The sequence below is a fragment of the Ischnura elegans genome, chromosome 2, assembly GCF_921293095.1.
Source record: "Ischnura elegans chromosome 2, ioIscEleg1.1, whole genome shotgun sequence".
Lineage (NCBI taxonomy): Eukaryota > Metazoa > Arthropoda > Insecta > Odonata > Coenagrionidae > Ischnura > Ischnura elegans.
The window spans coordinates 124,827,437-124,847,125 of NC_060247.1; the positions used below are offsets into that span (position 1 = coordinate 124,827,437).

General features: G+C 44.6%; 1 protein-coding gene across 1 annotated transcript in view; it reads left to right on the plus strand.

Annotated features, from left to right (window-relative positions):
* The first annotated feature begins 3,405 nt into the window (after positions 1-3,405).
* The window catches only part of LOC124154603 (ras-related protein Rab-44-like), a 41,681-nt gene continuing 25,397 nt past the window's right edge, over positions 3,406-19,689 (plus strand). Inside the window, exon 1 of the mRNA XM_046528442.1 lies at positions 3,406-6,012. Coding sequence (XP_046384398.1) covers positions 4,255-6,012 — 1,758 coding nt within the window. The 5' untranslated portion in view covers positions 3,406-4,254. The remainder of the gene's footprint in view (positions 6,013-19,689) is intronic.

The following is a 19,689-nucleotide window of genomic DNA, read 5'->3' on the forward strand; positions in this document are numbered from 1 at the left end:
GCAACAATTTATTATTTATCCAATGGGCAGTACCGAGATAAAATCGAAAGACCGCTCGTGATTTTAACTAGGATTGTTTTGACGGACTATATAATAACATGCATCAATAAATATTCAGAGGACGACGAATAGCCTTTCAAGACCGATTTTCATTGACATCCTGGAGTCAATATAAAATTGTATAGTGGAAATTTACTGAAAATTCATCTGTTTGGCTAGATACTGTTCACCAGATTTTTTTATTGGTATGCCAAATGGGAAAAAGTTGAAACCCATAATTTTTTTTCATTTCAGCAAAGAGCTATCATTAACTTATGATGAAATCCCGATGGTTCAGCATAGGTGAGGTAATTTCAATGAATTTATATCTGATAAGGAGGACATTGAGGACGTTCAATAAAGTCTCATGGTGCGTTTATTAAGGTAAAATTAAATGTATTCTAAGGTTTGAAAGGAGTGACGGAGGGGGGTTGGAGGTCTGGAAATTCTTTTTAGCTTACTCGGGCGTTTTTAAGGGCCGTGAAGACATTTTCGGCACCAGTATATGTACAATTCTGTCCCTGTGGTGGGCACCTTAATCGGTAGAATGCTGTAATAAATGAAAAGGGGTGTTATGGAGGGCCAGAGAATAGAGCCAAATAGCCAAAATCGCATATTTTTAATCGAATTTTTTCGCGATGTTCCACCACCTAAAACTTATTTTTTCAATACGCCAGCCGAAAGGTATTAAAAAACACCTCCAGAAAACGTTTTTTCTTTTTGGCCCTCTCAAACATATTTTATAAAAACATGCGTTAGAAATTTTCAAATCAACGCCATATTTTCTTGTCCCACTCAAAGTTCTTGAAAACAATTGTAAATCTGCTCCATTAAATAAGCTTTCAAATGCCGCAAACAGCATAAAAAATATGCCTTCTTTACCGAGATATTTAAAAAAGAGTAAAAATCGTATTTTCGATCTAGCCGGCCCTGGTGAGCCTTTAGCGGGCTGGAAAATGTGGGGAGGTTTGTCCTATTTGATCCCAAATCGCATACCCTAAGTACGGGAAAATTCCGGAGGGGGGGGGGGGGGACTTTTCGCCCTCTTATCCAGCTATGCCCTTTGGACGGGGACATGTGATGTGCGTGAGTCTCTGGTGGTATTCTTTTCTCATCTCAATTAATTTGTGGGAATAAGTGATGTATTTGGACAGAATTCTTTGGCTTTTAGTGTAATTGTTATAATTGAGCGTCGATACCATCTACTGTGGAAGTCAATATTTATTGTTACCAATATCTCCCGCAGGTATTTTAGCATGAATGAAGAAATTCGATTGAATTTCGGATCATAAAATATTTCCGTATGTTTTGCCGTTTCATTCACCACAGAGCGACGAATTGCTGGATGTGGTGGGTGTGAATAGGCGGCTTTCAGATGAGATACGGAGGAGATAGAAGGTGTGGATGGAGCGAGTATTGAGTGGGGATGTGATGTTGAAAACAGTGTTAGTGTGTAGAATGTTGGGTAAACGAGGGACAGGAAAAAAGAAAATAGAATTTTTATGTAGAATGAAAGGGAGCAGGCCATATAGTGATTTTAATAGGCATGTCCATGCAGAGAGTAAATACTCCATGGAATACTTCGTATTTACTCAATCGGAAACCTACCTTAATCGGTAGTATACTTTATTAATAATTCATCTAAATTTCATGAATGGTGGACCTCAATCACTTAACCTCGTCCGATAAAAGCCAAGCAATAGTAGTGGATACGTTGCGCGCAATTCAGGTCACAATGTTGCACAATTCCTCCTTTTGCGCAGACGTTTGAGTGTAAGGAGATCATACTGTTTGATTGACAACCTTGATGGGGGATAAGCGGTGGCTCTTTGTCGACGAAGGCAAAGCCACGGCACGGGAGGAGATGAAGGTTTAATCCCAGGTTGGAAAAAATGAAGATGCGTGCTCGGCCGCAAGTCGTTTCTGGAGCGGTAAGGCAGGCAAGAAGGGGGCTAAAGCAGTTATTACCACAAAGGTTTTGCACGGATAGAGGGCGGAGGGGGGTTGGGAAGGATGGGTGGGGAAGGGCGGAGGATGGGCTTGGGTGGGTCGAGGAAGCACGGAGGCAAAACAAAAGACTCCTCTTTGGCGCTCCTCCCAGAGTCTTCCTCCCGGTCGAATCCTGCCCGGAGGTGCCCTTGTTGTGTTGTGTGTTCTTTTCCTATCTCCGTCCGCTGTCGCGTCGGTTGTCGCCGCGATTTCTGCCCTTTTCGATAAGTGTTGTCGTCGTCCCGTCCCCCGTTCCGTCAGTCTCCCCCAAAGTGTTCCGTTTCTTCCATTGCCTTTGGGTTCCATGAGGCCATAGCAGTAGCGAGAGCGAAGCCTTTTCGTTTCCCTACCGCGTTTAATTTTTCTGTCATTTACCTCGTCCCGTGTAAGTGGGTCTGAAGCCTGCTCGGGTGGGGATGTTTTCCCTCCTTCCATTCACTGAGTGAGCAATATTTGTGTGCGGCGATTTCGACTGAATCGCATGCCTTCTACGTGTTGATCTTGATCGTATTCGAGAGAAGAGCCATGTTCGAAGGAATGAATCTTTTTGAAAATACTTAGGGCATTTGGCTGGGGGAAACATTAAAAGATTTGAATGCCTGCAGCGGTGAATCGTGTGTTGTGTGCTTTCACATTGAATGAATGTATTTAGGATTTACCCGGGATCTTTAATATTTCATAACGCTGGATAACTTTCAACCTTTGGCTGAGAGAACAAAAAATCTTTATGAGAACTGAGTGAACTATTGGCAAGATTACAATTTGAAATTGCGAAACCAGACTGAGGATTTTAACAGAGGAGCTGAATAGAAATGTGCATCTTGAACCGGTTTTCATGAAGTGAATTTCTCTCACGTGAACCTTCTTATATCGTGGAAAACTGAACTCCTCTTGTTTTGAGGGGAAAAATCAGAAAAGAAGCGATGTAGTGCTTTCTTCTCTCGAGATCGCTGTACTATCCTACGCGTGATATAACAAACTCCACGACAGCATTTGTTCAGTGTCTCCTGGAAAGGCAAAACCGGAAATTCCGCACCTTTTATCGGCTCTCTGGAGGAAGAAATAAAAGGGGCCGGGATAATTCGAATAATTGCTGCTATCACTGTGCGGAAGAAGACACGAGAGAAAATCTCTGGCTCGTAGGAGAAATCTCACGTTGGCTTTCTCACCCCCTTGGCAATAACAAGCAGGTGATATGTGGATAGAGGTATGAGGTTGAATGGGAGGTGATCGTCACGCCTGCACTACGCACTCCAGTCGCCCCCTCTCATGTCACACCGTGCTCGCTGCCAGTTCACCCCGTGCACTCCTTCCTCCCCCCCCCCAATACCCTCTCATCTCCCCCTTTCCAGGGATATCCTACCCTCCCTCTGGCCCCCCTCCTCTCGCGACCTCCCTCTCCTCCTCCTGCGAACCCTCCCGTGACCAGTCATATGTGCGGCTGCTTGGTGGCCGAGGCCTCTCCTCTTGTTGCCAGACACCTCTGCGGAGAGTAAAAGGGAGGAAAACTTTTTAGTAGAGCATTCCTTACGCAAGGAAAACTTTTGCATCTCCCTCCCCATAGTGTGCGAGTGTCGTACCATACGGTGTGTCCTCTTGATGTTATATCGAAATTTTGGAATAGCTTCCTCCGCCTCCCCCTTTACCCCGGAGACCTAGAGAGTGTTGGAAAACCCCTTTTGCGGGGAAAGCGGACCGATCTGTGCTCTTGAATCGGAATTTCCTATCGATAGCCGGGGCAAGGCTTCGTGCACTTCCTTCGCTACTAGTTACTCCTGTTGCCACTGCCCAACTGCGACTCCTTGTTTTGTTACGGACGGCACGGATACCGTGTTTACCAACCACGGGTGCGTGTGCTTAAGGAAGAAACTTGAACGTGAGAGGACCAAATCATTCGTTGTGTCAGCCTGTCAATATTCCGTCTCCCCCCGTCCGCTTTCCCCTCCCCCTTCTCCTCCCAAAACCTCTTCCTCATCCCCATTGGACATTCAACCCGCATCCACTTCTTCCGGTTTGGTCTTCGCTCGAACTCGGCGTATGATATTTTTTTCCGTGCCCGAACTCCTCCGAGCTTTTCGCCTATCGGATTACCGGTCGCCTTGCAGAACTCAGTCGCGAGGAGCAAGTTGCTGCGGTGGAAAGAAGGGCCAGTCGTCTATACACCTCCGCGGAAGGCGCGCGCGCGCGACGATTTGGCGACGGTGCGTCCAATAGGTGGCGCTGACAATGAGCGGCCCCCCAGGGTCGGGGCCCCCGAGCGACGTGGCCTCCGGCGAGGAGGCCTCTGGGGGCAAGGTCAAGTCGAAGAGCAAGGGGCTTGGGGCCTTCAAGAGCCTCCGGGAGGCGAGCCGCACGGGAAGTTTCCGGATCGGTGGACGCAAGAAAAGCGCGGACGAAGGGAGCATCGGATCGGGCGAGGGCACTGACGGCGGCACGGCCAGCGAAGGCGGCAAGAAGCCGGAGAAAAAGGGCTCCAAGAAGAAGAAGAAAGTGGAGGATTCTTCTGGGGGCGCGACGTCGTCCGCAGCTGAGGATTATTCTGTCGGTTCGGCGGGCGGCGATGGAGGTGAGGGCGGATCGCCGGAAGGCCCCGCCAAGAAGAAAAAGAAGAAAGGCTCGTCGCTGGTGAGGAAGCTAAGCAACAAGTACCGCCAGAATAAGGCGTCCTCTTCGTCCGGGAGCGGCGAAGGCGGCAAACGTGAGGCCACGGTGGTCGAGGAGACAGAGCCGCCCATGTTGGAGGCGGCGGCCATCCGTTTGCCGGTCGAGCCGGAGGAGGACCTACGCTCCGTGAGCAGCGCGGCATCGGCAGCGACCGCCTCTAGCGCAGCCACCGCAGAGCCGCCGAGGGCGCCCTCCCGGTCCTCAGCCACATACCCTTCCATCCCTGAGACGCCGCAGCCCGCCTCCTCTTCGTCGTCCTCGTCTGTGGTAAGCACGCCGCCGCTGCACTCGACGCCTCCGGATGCATCTCCCAAGGCCCCCGTCCCTCCGGAGAGAGCCACGAGGACCCCGTCGCCCATGGCACCACCGTACATGTCCTCTTTCCCGACAACCTTTCCGCTCTACTACAAGCCCGCGCCCACTCTCGTGAGCGCCTCCATCCGAAACGTCACTCCGCCGCCGTACCAGTCTGCACTGCCTCAAGGAAGCGGAGGACCGTCCTCGCGACCCGAGTCCCCTCCGCTCAAGTGGGGCCCGAGGCCCAGAGGACCTTTAGGGGCCTCGATCAAGGCTAGGGAATACCAGGAGGTGGCCTCGGCGGCAGCGGCGGCGCTTGTGGCCGCGACGCCACCCCCACCGCCGCCGTCGCGGGCGTCCGCGGCGGTGAAAGGGGGAGAGGCGGAAGAAGCGTCGGCGGGAGGCATGAGGTTGGCTTCATCGGCTCCTCGTGGGAGGGGCGGCGCGGGAGTCGAAGCGGCGATCCCCGAAGCAGGTGGTAGCGGAGGGGAACTCCCCGCCTCGGCGGAGAAAGTGGACGGCAGCAGGACGACGGCGAAGGAGGAGGCCCCGCCCACCGGCGCGAAGGGGGATCGGGCGCTGGGGGGGAAGCCGAGTGGAAACGAGGAAGAAGCGAGAGCGACCATAGTGCTCTCGGACGCGGCCCCCGTCGCTTCAACAGTCGCTTCGCTGTCCGCGATCCAGGAGTCCAAAGTGGAGGAACGTCGTGAGGAGGGCGTCGGAGGAGGGCCATCGGGGTCGTCCTTGGTGCGTAGGAAGGGGTCATCGTCGGGCGAGGAGAAGGGGGGAGGGGGCGGCGAGGTGGCGACTCCAGGGGGAGCGATCGGAGGGGAGGGGGAGAAGGAGGGGGTGGTTGCGGCTTCGGAGGGTGGTGTCGGTAGCGAAGAGGTGACCGAGGATCAGGGGCCGGGAGAAGAGCGAGGGGCGCCGTTGAAGCAAGAAGGCAACGCAGAGCCGCTGGAGGAAGAGCCGCCTCAGAGGGCAGACGAGATGCAGGAATCACCGGAGCCAGCGACCACCACGGTAGGCGACACTCCCCGGCCACTTGATTATAGTGCATCTTCAGCATTCGCCCCTTCTCGTGTGCGAGGGCTCGATTTTAATCGTGGGAGGGTGCAGCCGCTCCCTCGCCGGCTTAGCATCTTCAATCCCTCGGCCGTCTTAACTGCCGCTGAAGTTGCGTAATTCACTTTTCCCACCCTACCGACTCACGAATGTCCGTTACATAATCCGCCTTTATATCCCTCCACTTTTATGCCTCGATTTTAACTATCGTCAGTTAGGATCCCCGCGATTTTTATTATCCTTTAAATTACGTGTAGGAATCTTATATAACCCGTTTGGTGATTTTCTTTGTATTTGTTTCACCAAAAAATCTCTTCTTTTTGAGGTATATCCTCAGGTGCTTGTAATGAGCCCACAATCTTGCTGTCGTTAACCATTTTTTTTGGATGTTGGGTAGAGTTTCCTGTTTTCTTTTTAGTCTTCGCAGGTCTTCCGCGAAGCCCTTATTTTAGCACCACCCTGTTTCGATGTCTGTTTCACTCGTCAGTTCAAGTTTAGGATCTGAATGCAGCGTGAGGTACATATTTTCTTTAAGTTTTGATTTGGCCAAATTTGGGAATGAAACGGGGAGAATAAATTGACAAATCGCGAAACCTGTTGGAAAGAGAAAAGGTTAGAAAGATTCTCAATCGTCTTACCCGTGTAGTTAGTTGAAATTTAAAAAAATACATTCGGTTCTTGCGACTGAAATTATTTTTACGTCTTCGTCCGTCCCGATTTGCGCTCTATTTCTGTGTAATTAGGCTTTGGTTAGGTTACCGTTAACATTGCGATATGGCCGCAATGCCATTGTTTCGGGGTACTGGTGGGGGTGTGTGGCCAATTGGTTTGCGTAGCTCTTGTCCCGTCGTCCGCCCGCGTTGGCACAACTCTTTGTGACCTCGGGGGCTCGGGTTTGAGGAGCAACCACCTTGAAAGCCAGGAGAAATTCCACGCCTCCGTAACGGTCAACCTTGATGCATATTTATCATTGTAACTAGATTCACCTGCCGGAATCCGTATAGCTATTGTTTTCGTTCGATGCATTTTATATAATATTTCACTGCAAATGAAACTAGAATTACCATAAAGGTTTGCAAAACCACGGCGTGTGACAAATACGTTAGAACTGTATTATACAATCATCATTGTCATTAAAATTATTTACGTCACCGCTCAGGATTAACTATCGTAATTAATGTTGTTGGATGTCTAGTTTTAAGCTAGTTCACCTATCAGTCGAATCCTGTTGTAGGAGTTATTACGTTATGTTAAAATTGAACTTTGTCAAGGACATGCGTTTACAACTAGTATAGAAGCTGTCAATGCTTCACATATGGTATTATTACATTCAAAGGTTTCAATTAAGTTCGCACATACATCTTGGATGTTTCCTATTAATTCTAATTCCTGCCATTCTTCTTGTCGAGAATGTTTATTATTCCGTTTCGCTTCTCATCCTTGGTTATTTTTAGCTCGACCTTCGCCATCCCGATGTCTCTCGGTACTGCTTCCATTTTTCCGACTTCATGGAATCCTTTCCGTAGAATGCCTCCCCTAATCGTCATACTGACTAAAGTAATTCGTCAGCGATTATTTCGATAAAAAGTTCATTTCGTTTACATAGTTTAAAAGGCGGGGTATGAGTTCGTTTATTCCTCGATGACCATTAAATCACTTAGGGAACTGTCGATGTGATTTTTAAAAAGTAAGTAGTAATTCCATTTGTGTTGGAACTGTATCTTGATTAATAATGCGCATTGAATATGAGTGACTCTCTATATGCTGTACAGTATGAAAAATGCTTGCAACTATTCTTTGCCTCTTATTCGTTTGAAATTGACTTCTAACATTCAAGCCAAGGTAACTTTTGATTCCTTGAAAAATTCTGTTTCTCTTTGATAAACGATTTGAAGAGGAGTCAATCGCAGATTAACCCAGTCTTATATTTGAACTTAATTTAAGCTATTTTGTCTCCAACTGGCTTTTATAGTTTTACTTATTGACGATATACACGTGAGATATACAGTTGACTTTTTTTGTAAACGATTGGATGGAAGGGATAGGAGACGGCAATTAGTGGGGAACCTGAAGGAACATCAGAAAAATAGATTCGAAATTTGGAAAATGTGGAAAGTTATCTTCTCTAACGATTATTTCAGATTTGTTGTCATCCAGGTCATTGTGGATTTTGCGTGTTATCTCATGTTTCTTGGTTGTTTGTTTGTTTGTAGATTAGATATCCTTAATTTTTCATGAAATTAAAGTTTTTATCCTAGGAATTTTAAGCGCGTGTTTACCGCTCCAATTTGAAGTCATTTGGAGTCCGCTTGTCGGTGCAACGGCCGCCCGTCCAGACTTCCTTGGTGATTGAACGATGGGTTCCTGCGTGGACGAGGAGAAACCAGTACGGCAATTGACACATTGCCGCCTCGTTCCCTCCATCTCTTCGCGTAATTTGTGTCGATTAACCTCGGACATTTATGTTACCTACCTTTTTGCTCACTTTGTATCGAGCCAGGTCTTTCGGTAATCGTTAGTTTAACTCAATTAATAACCGAAGGCGAACTTACACTTTAGTTTTATACCAACTCTTAGTTATTTTTATGAGCATTGTTATATTTTTAGACTTATATTCTTCCCCGATAAATATAGTTTTCTTTAGGAATTTATATTTTATTGGCTGTTGAATTTTAGTTCATTTTTTCTTATATTTAGTTTGATGGTGAAGTCCTCCGTATTAGCGAGGCTGTTTTAAAGTCGATCCTCATTGCATCTGATGCTGAATGGAGTAATTTCGTCCATATTCAGCAAGGTATTCATTTTATTCAGCTAGGTGTTATTGGTCCAATGCCCATACTAGTGGACTTCATCCTTACAATGGACAGTGCTCATTCAATGATTCTCATATCTTTATTAGGTACTTAAAACTTTATTACAATGAACGTTGGTTCTAGTAAACTGTAAATAGTCAACGCATATCGTGTAAATGGAGTTCATTTTTTCTCGGAATTTCTGGAATTGTTACCGAAACATTATTAATGATTAAGTCCTATGTCGTTGTTTGCCGACCGTGAACCCTCCGATGTCGATCTTCATCAGATGAATATTGAAGCATATAACAAGTACTTTATGGTCCTCCAATCTTTTGCCTTTTAAGAAATATGCTTTTATTTTGTGTCTCGGGTAGAAATAAAATAATACTAACCTCTTTTTGGCATTTAATATTCAAGTCGTCATTATTTACTTTGCTTACTTTCATCGCAGCCGAATATGTAATTGTAAATGCTGCGTCATGATTTCATGTTTCAAAGCCATTTTCTTAGGTGGTCTACATCTTTCATACCTCGCCGCAAGCCACCTTAGTAGACGTGTGGCGATGGTATGCGAGCCTTCATCTTATTGTATGATGGAGTCGGGGACCGGTAAATTTCATAAAGCCAATATATTCTAAGATACCTTGCATCATTTAATCGGAATCTGGAATCTTGTTCTATTAAATATAGAAATATATTTTTTGTGATGATCAGGTTTGGCGTTCTTAGGCATTTAGATAAGCCGTTTTATCTCACTAAATCCTTATGTTAAATCAGGCGCTTACTTTGCCTCCTTATCTCAAACTTATCTAAATCCTCTTACCGTTCTCGGTGGCCGTCAATATTAATATTCGCTGGGCTCATTTCTTCGGAATATATATTTTGTGCTACTGTGTGCTTGAATAGCGATGTAATTTTAAAGTTACAGGTGGACGCAATACATTCCTCCCTCTGAGTGGTATCTGTGGCTTCAGATCTCTAAATAATTGCTCGTAAACTGTTTTGAGGTGTGAGCATAGTTGACCGATATCCGCTGTTGCTGCCAAAATTACGATTTGGTAACCACTCGCAATAGGCTGGTTGAACCACACTTTGCCTTTCAACTGGGTCTTGACTTCGTTTTGTGTATTCGTTATCTACAAATTAAATAAGCAACATGTAATAGACATTTATTTATGTGCATATCTTTGTATATTTATTTGAAGAATGTCTTTCCTGTTGGTTTCGGCATCGCGCCGCCCATGCCATCAATTAACTTGCGGGGATAGATGGAGATTGATGCCCTTAAGAATTGTTCTCGCATTTTTCCCAATTTTTATTGCGTTGCTCCTCAAGTTCTAACATGAGAAATGTTTCAATTACGCATCGCAGGTTCGTTTCCTGAAAACAAATAAAAGGTTGTAAAGTTGGCCGTAAAAAATGTGCGTACGTGTAGATTGCTGTATTTTCTCCTCATACTATTTCCTCATTTGGAATCAGGATAATTATTGAAAAGTTAAATGCTTTTTGACATATTTTCGGCGCAACTTTAGAGAATTCCTGTAATCGCTTTTGCTATTTCAATAAAGCCACATTCGCACTCTGCTTCAATTCGCAGTCGTCATGCATGACGTCCTTCCGCATGCCAAGTGTTTGGGAAAAAATAACCCATTCCTTCCCTGGATTCAAAAATATTTCTAGTGAACACCGTGGACAACTCCTTTTATCGCCCTTGCTACGTCGTTGATGGACACGTGCTGCTTGAATTCGCTGTCTCTGCACGTGACGCCGTAGCGTCCTTCCGGGAGCAATATTATGAATTAATTGCCAAAAAAAAAACCTCCATTCTTTGGCCGTCATGTGATCCTCGTAACGTAGTCTTTTCGTTTGTGGTGACCTCGTCACGAGTCTTTTTCTTTTGGGGGCTGGAGAGCCGTGCGTAGAGCGAGCCGAGCGGTGGAGGTCGGCGGCGGCGAGGAGGTAGTTTATGTAACCATCGATGGAGTTCTGTTACGTAAGGGCCACCACCCCCTCCGCCGCCCGCCGAGACGCAGGTGGGCCGGGAGGGGGAGGATCGGCGCGGTGGCGGCTGATCCGACCGGGGTCTTCGACGGTGCGCCGACGTGGGATGCGCGAAGGCGTTTTCGGATGGGAGGGTATCTGTGTGGACGGGTTCCGAGGGCTGTGTGCACTTAGTATTGTGGGAGCGTGTGTCCGGGGATGAATGGAATGCTGCTGGGGAGGGTAGAGACGTGATGTCCCGGGTCGCTCCCTCTCGCCTCTATTTTATTTTAATCTTTAAAGGACAGTCGTCGTCGCTGGCAACTTGCCTCCGCGTATAAGCTTTATCGGATTCCTGAAACGCTAAACTCCCACCGCAGAATTTTCCCTCAAATATTCGTAACCTTTATCGCGCGTTTCGTCTGCTGTACTGCCATCGGGTAAAAATATTGTTGCAGGCATGGATAGTTTTGACGTATTTTTCTATTTATTCTTTGAATGGAAGGAATAGAGCTGTTTCTTTTTTTTTTTCAATTTAATTTCGTGCTCATTTCTTTCATTTTTTTAATTGAAAGGAAAATTTTTCGCTGTCAACTTGCCTTCGTATTAGGTTAATCTAATTCCTGCAACTCTGAATTCCGTACATTGAATTTTACCTCAAGTTTTTATTAATCGTAGTGCGGTTTTCAACTGCTCTTTCATCATCGGGTAAAATTACTATAGGCGAAGGAGCGATGGAATCTCCAGCGAATTATACAAGTAGGAAGGGTTTTTGGTTATTGGGGAGCCATATTAAATTATACATTTCAGTTAAGTGTTCATTTTTGTATAAATCAAGCAAGCGTTTAACGGTCCATTTTATGATAATCTTGAATAGTCGTTGCGCATCGTCGGAACTTTCGTGTTACTATTAATAATGCAAAATTTTCGAAAAAATTACAATGAATTATATTTCGCATTTCATTCGTTGTGCTAATATCGGTGAAAAATGTTTCAAGATTAACAGAATTTGAAAACAAAAATATTTTGTAGAGCTGCGTCAAACCAATACTTGAATTTTTGACCGAAGATGATGAAAGACACGCCGCTATCGGTATTTCCGCAAATTTTAAAAATGGGATGTGTGCAGGCTGGAGTAGTTGAGACGGAGAGAATAGTTGGTGTTCATGGGTATGCGTTTGGGGTGACTTCTTTAGTTTGTGAGACTCTCCTTCCCGCTGCTGAATTATTTCCTTTCGTTCTATAGAACGCCCGCTCGTTCCTCAGTCGCAGCGGTCTCTCTCCAGGTCAAATTGGTGCAGGTGCACTCAGTGAAAGAGGGTGTTCAAGCACGAGGGAGTAGTGGGAGGACATAGCCACTGTCTCCCCTCATTCCCTTTCCCGGATCGACTCGAAAGAGAGGCGAAGTTTTCGTCTATCTGCCCGTTATGAAGCGGAGTCAAATCACAGGCTCGCTCCGTTTGATGATAGGTATTGCTCTCATAGATTAGACCCCTGTCCTCCTCATGGAAGTTTTTATCAATTCTGCCGCTTTATGCGTTTTTCTCGATCAGTTTTCAGAAATTTCCGGTGCTCGGTGTTGAGTGCAGAGCGCTCTAAATGTTTGCGACACATTGTTTACACTTGCGAAGAATATCATTGAAAAGTTACTAATTTTCTACATCATATCTTTAAAACTGTAAATTTCGGTGTACAGCCCTAATTTTTTTATAATTTCCCTGAAAATTCCGGATCGCTCTGGCATTAGCGACACGATTAGAGACTTTTCTCAAACCTACTTTAATGCGCGGTGGGTTAAACAACACATCTAGTAGCCGGCAGAAGAATTTTCTATCGCAATATTCTTGGTTTCCAGTATTCGGGTGGGGTATTTTTGTATTTAATATCTCCTTTCCCCATACCTAACAATGTGCATTAACATTGGCTCAATCGATCACAAGTAAGGACGAATTATGTATTCATTCATTCGCATGTCCGACGACCTTTACTAGTATGACTTGAATTTGATGCCATCGTACGTGATCATGGTAGTAGTTATTTCCCTTGATGACGTGCGTCTCCTCTGTCAGAATAAATATATTATATGCTTAAAAAATTCTCAGTATTAAGTATTTTTTAAATTATGTATGTTCCGGAAAGTGTGCTGACTTTTTCCTTGTTTTTCTATTTAAATTTTATTATTACCTAATTCATTATATTCATGTCAGCATGTAGAGCAAATTTGAAAATCAACTAAAAGGCTTGTTCATTATTTTCATCGATTTGGTGAGGTCGTTCTCATTCATGTGATTTCAGTGACATTCTCTTGTTCGCTTTACGAGCTTCGAGGCCACCGCATTCAAGTCTCCGCTCCCAAATGTGTATTCGAATAGCATTCATGCTGCTTTTGAGGTAACTGGTTTTATCATTATTTTGTTTTTTGGGCGATCAAAAATGTGATCGAACATATTTAATCTCTTCAATACCTTCTGGGAACCTTTGCTATTTTTACTGGCATCACTTCCTCATGTGCGAGAATGTGAAGGTTGGGCTTATATTCTCCAGATGTATATATTTATTAGCAGGCCACCCGGCTTTTCTCAGGAAGGATAGTACCAAGTAAAGTATGAAACTTAGAACTTGGATATCATGTTCATATGGGGTTTTTACATTTTATCATTGATCGTGTCAAGAGGTGAGCCTATCTGGCAGGATTTACAACCGCAGGAGTTGAATGACGTGACGTAACAAATGGTAATGAGAAAACGACGTCAAAAACGTCGGACGCAACCGAAAGAAGCACTACGGGGTTAGGGAGTATGAGATAACTACTTTGCAATCCGTACAGCCATGTGGAAATGCATTGCGGACAGACAAACAGGCATGAATTAATCTATTACATTCAAATTTATCTCCCTCCGTTGCATTTGTCTAATGCCTTCTCAGTATTTCTATTTGCCACTCCGTAGAGGAGAACGCGAAAACTTAAACATCACCGTTTTAGTGAGGGCGATTATTGATAATTCCGGGGATCGTGGAAGAGAGCAGGGATTAAGTTTGGCATTGGACGCGATCCAAAACAAGGTGGTAGCCGGATAGTAGTACGTGACCGGTTTCACTTTCACGGGAAGTAATTCTGAAAGTTTTAATGCTTCGACCGATCAAGTTTTCTTAGCAGTTTCTCTCCCACCGTGGCCATCTCTGGAGATCATTATTGTTATTTTTTTTGCATTTTTCCGTCCTGAATTTACTTTTCTTCATAGTTAAATTTATTTCCTATCGTTGTCTTTTGCAAAATATGCTCACAGTAGTCGCGTTTTGTGCAAGTATTGCTAAATCCTGTTGATTATTCACCTCCTTTTAATTGTAGATAATTTAACTTGGTGTTGTTCGTGGTATTGGCCATTTTTTTAAACTGTATTCATTTTTAAATTCGGTATTAAAGGAGAAGTCGGACAACTTATTTGTTCACTTATGAACAGGCATGATGAACTGATGAAAACAATCGTATGACAGGTGTAAGGGTAGAACGGTAAGAGACGGCCTCGACTTAGTTTCATAGGACAGGTTATAAAGGATGTAAAAGAGAAGTCGTTGCTATGAAAAGGCTAGCGGATTGGATGGCGGAATGGAGAGCTGCGTTAAACCAATATTAGTATTGAAGGAATTCTTCTCGGGTTTTCCACCGGTTGAGGCTTTCCATGGTCGACATTTCGAGGCTCGACTCGAGCATCGTCATCAGGGCAGGTTGACGTCAGTGAGGAGCTTTTTATGATCGTGGAAGGAAGGTGACGGAAAAATAAATGTATTAAGAATTTCGTTTTTGCGAAAATGTCTCAAGAGGCATACGAGCATTTTTCAACTCTTTGTTTTTGGCGAATCTCGAGCATTCCGACTACGCGGCAGACGTTGAGTGTACCATCGCCGGCAGCAAGAGACGTCAATCTAGTCGAATTAATTCGTCTTGTTGTATTTTTTCCCAATTCGTGAAGCGGTTCCTGCCTTTCATGTTCATTGGACGAGTTGAAGTGTCGAGCGAGAAATGGCACGGCAGTTCCAGCCGGTTCGGGAGAGGGGGAGGATCGTCTTTAAAAGGGTGCTGATGGAGAGAAAGTGTCGACTTGCGGAGGGATGGTGGTGTGTGTGTGGGGGGGGGGTGGCTTGGTACGTGAGGGAGAGGGGGGCAAGCAAACGAGGTGGGGGAGCGGTGATCATAGGACCACGTGACGCGAGCGCCCGGCCGGAGATCTCGACTCCAATGCAACTCGTACCTCCGCGCGCATCCCACGTGGCGCCGGGCCGAGCGTTCAAATCTCCGCTCTTCTCCCGCGCTTCCACTCGCGATTTCGCCTTCAACTTTTCTTCTTTCGCCTCCGACTTCCTATTTTTGCACCGACGGAAGGGGCCTTCCCTCTCGACTCAAAGGTCGTTTCATAAATACTCTACACAGGATTCTCCACTCCCTTGGTTCCCGTGATTCCCACCGGTCGCATCAAATAGCGGCGCTGATGTAGCCAGCCCCGGTTGTTCCCAAGCGGCACGCCCACAAGAGGCACGCTACGCGGCGAATTTGAATCCACGTTTCGCAACGCAGTGCTGTGAAGGGCAAAATTTGCTGGCGGAGCGGGAGCTCTCGTGGCGTCGACGCAACGCGGAGCTGTGAAGGCACCCTAATATGGCCGCGAGAGGCACGCTTTGCGGCGAATTTGAATCCATGTCTCAATCGTTCATTGCTAAAAAATAAAGTTCGTGTCAACTGCCCACGAAAATATAACTATCACCGTGAGTTTAAGTAGTTTCCTGGTGGTGAAAATGTACGTAATCACAAAATCGGTACGCTAATTCACGTTGAGAGAAGGGAAGAATAAGTGGGTAAGGAAACGCTGTTAACTTTCCCTAGCCTGAATTAAGTTTGAGGGCCCATAGATATCAACCATGTCTTTAAACTTCCGGCACCTATGTTTTAGAGAATTAAAAATGATTCCTGCGCAGCTCATAAAGAAGAGCACTCGTTGAAATCATTAACAGACCACCTAGGCACACTTGGGGACGGGTCAGATCCGGTATTAGGACCATAGCAAGAATTTTTATCATACAGACTGTCCCAAGGGTCGTGTGTCATTTTTGACCTGTAATTTTACTAACTTTGCATGGAGCAATATTCATGAAAATTGTCACACTTATGGGGAAAGGTCCTAAGTTTTGTTGAGTGTAAGCAAAATTTGACAATTTTGACCTCACAAAGTAGGTCCAAACCTAAAATTTGAATTTGCCTTATGGGGTTTCAATGTTAAAAAAATCGAGATAGACAAAAGTGTGAATTTCATTGACCAATATGTCAGTTCTTAGGTTTTCGGACACGAGAAAACCGAAAATAACACTTTTATTTACGAATATTCAACCGTTGACCCAGTAAGGTCACCGTCAAGGTCATAAGGGTGGCAAATGGAATAGCATACCAACAAAGGTGTCGATCCATGGGTTTTGTAGGGTGCCCAAGTCATTGTTATTGTCCAAATACCCGTATTATTCACTAATTGACCTCCGAGGGTCACCACGGGGGTCAAAGGTCATAGAGTTAAAAGTCGGGCAATCATAAAAACCAAGGGGTCAAACCATAGGTTTTGAAGGGTGCCAAAGTCGGTTAGGCTGTTCGTAGATCCGTATTGTTGATTTTTTGACCTCCGAAGGTCACAATTGGGGTCAAAGGTCATAGAGTCAAACGTCGAGCCATCACGACGAACAACCTTTGGTTGGGGATATTAGTTTTCCTATTATTTAAAAACATACCTCTATGACCTCTGACCCCATTTTGACCCTCGCTGGTAATAAAAAGTCGACAATATGGATTTAAAAACAGCAAAACTGACTTGGGCACCCTTTAAAACACATTGTTACACTCTTTTGCTGTCATGGTGGGCCGATTTAACTCTATGACCCTTGACCCCCATTATGACCTTCGGAGGTCAAAATATCAACAATACGGATGTACGAACAGCCTAACCGACTTTGGCACCCTTCAAAACCTATGGTTTGACACCTTGGTTGTCATGATGGCTTGACGTTTGACTCTAAGACCTTTGACCCCAATTGTGACCTTCGGAGGTCAAAAAATCAACAATACGGATCTACGAACAGCCTAACCGACTTTGGCACCCTTCAAAACCTATGGTTTGACACCTTGGTTGTCATGATGGCTTGACGTTTGACTCTAAGACCTTTGACCCCAATTGTGACCTTCGGAGGTCAAAAAATCAACAATACGGATCTACAAACAGCCTAACCGACTTTGGCACCCTTCAAAACCTATGGTTTGACACCTTGGTTGTCATGATGGCTCGACGTTTGTCTCTATGACCTTTGACCCCAATTGTGACCTTCGGAGGTCAAAAAATCAACAATACGGATCTACGAACAGCCTAACCGACTTTGGCACCCTTCAAAACCTATGGTTTGACCCCTTGGTTTTTATGATTGCCCGACTTTTAACTCTATGACCTTTGACCCCCGTGGTGACCCTCGGAGGTCAATTAGTGAATAATACGGGTATTTGGACAATAACAATGACTTGGGCACCCTACAAAACCCATGGATCGACACCTTTGTTGGTATGCTATTCCATTTGCCACCCTTATGACCTTGACGGTGACCTTACTGGGTCAACGGTTGAATATTCGTAAATAAAAGTGTTATTTTCGGTTTTCTCGTGTCCGAAAACCTAAGAACTGACATATTGGTCAATGAAATTCACACTTTTGTCTATCTCGATTTTTTTAACATTGAAACCCCATAAGGCAAATTCAAATTTTTGGTTTGGACCTACTTTGTGAGGTCAAAATTGTCAAATTTTGCTTACACTCAACAAAACTTAGGACCTTTCCCCATAAGTGTGACAATTTTCATGAATATTGCTCCATGCAAAGTTAGTAAAATTACAGGTCAAAAATGACACACGACCCTTGGGACAGTCTGTATGATAAAAATTCTTGCTGTGGTCCTGTATCCCCAACCGCTTATTTTCCCTCAGCTCCCAATCGTAGCCGGAGATGCATCCGGGCACAAAACACCGAGATTTACCCATGATATTTCGTAAATATCTTACTGGTGGAGAAGTACTAAAAAAAACACCAAAATCGGTGAAATTCTCGGCTCACAGAGGATGATAACAGCCGATCACTCATAAGCCGCCACTGACAACAAGCCAAATGATGGGAATATTAGTGTCGGTCGCGCCACAAGTGGCAAAAGTTGGAGTTTGAATTAATGCGCGGGACCCGTGTTCAAATTATGACTGCTACTGCCACCTAGTGGGGCCTCCTTAGTAATGTAAACTCTATGGGTCGTTTTCAGTGCGATCCGCCGAGGGTCGTGAATGAGGGCGTTCATTTCGCGTTCCGTTGAAACCTGTTTTCGATGGCGTCGCCCCCGCGGCATTTGTTTTTATGCGCTGTAAAGGCGCGCTTTTCGCTGCGTTGAATCAGCTTTTGAATTCGCGGTGTAAATCGCCGTGGAAAAAATTCTCCTCGTAGTCGGCGCAAGACCAGCTTTAGGTGCTCGTCTCTCCTGCTCCCAACGGACTGCCACTGGACTGGACTAGCAGCATTCAGTTTCAATAGCATCCGAGTATTTTCGTAGCGGATCTGTTTTTATCTGTTGATTTTATTGGAAGACGACTCAGATCGCTAGACGGGATCGTATATAGATCGCCATGGGGATTACCGTTAGCAGAAGGAAAAGGATTGGTCTCAGCTGGACGGACACGCCGGTTTTGCAGTCGCCTACTTACCCAATTCGTCGGAGACATACATCATACATGGTGAGGATTAACGGCTATTTGTTTTGTTAAACACTCTGACCTTCGGCAATGTCACCGAACAAGTCGCTGTTCATATCGAACTAGTATCTTCATTTTATCGTCACCTTCCGTGTGTATCTCGCCTGAAACATCTGTTTAGTACCGGAGACTAGATCAACATTCCTCCAGTATTCTGTACCCTTAAGGATTCTCTAGTACTTGATCGGAGTGTGATGCGCGCGTATCATTTTGAATGCTTAATGTGTCAAAAAAGTTTCAAAACTGGTTTATTTTCTGGTCTATCTTTGTTTAGTTTTAGTGTTAAGTGTAGGTAGGCTTCTTAGGTTTTTTAGTGTGCATTTCATTCATGGTATTTCCAAGATTATCCGATGCTAACATTACTATTATCCCTCTTTTTTCATTTTAATCATCTCTCTTGCTTTTGGTCAAACGTGTTGGGATATTAATTTTGTATTTTTACTGAACTATATGATTATTTTTTTGCCTTTTTTCTACCTAATGGAATATTTAAGTGGTGGGCTATGTGTGAATTTTATCAACTTTAATTGCATTATTACGAAATTTTTGTGAAAATTAAGTTATACTATCCTTGTTGGTTATTCGGCATTAAGTTCGTAGGATCTGTCATCAGAATGGTGTAGTCATGGCTGAGTCTTGAGCAATGTTGAGCCTTGCACTTTATCGTCGCAAGCTCAGCATGTAAAAGTGCTATTGCTTGGAAACCTTGACTGTGATGGTGGAAGTTGCTTCGTTGCAAATAATCTATTTCTTTGAAGCTTTTGTCATATTTCTGTACACACAAGCATTGAAATATAGCTTTTTATGTCATTTTCAGAAACTAATTTGTACGTATTGTTAATTACTGTTATTATTTAAGACTTTAAATGACATTCACAATAATGAAATCATTTGGGTGCATGAAACTTTTATTGCATCATATTAGAACTGTGAACTTATCATTTTCGCTGGTATCAATTCTGGCTCGCTTTTGATGCATTTCCGATACTTTTTTAATATGGGCAGTTAATTCCTTAAGAGTGACCAAGTATATAGTAATAGTTGAAA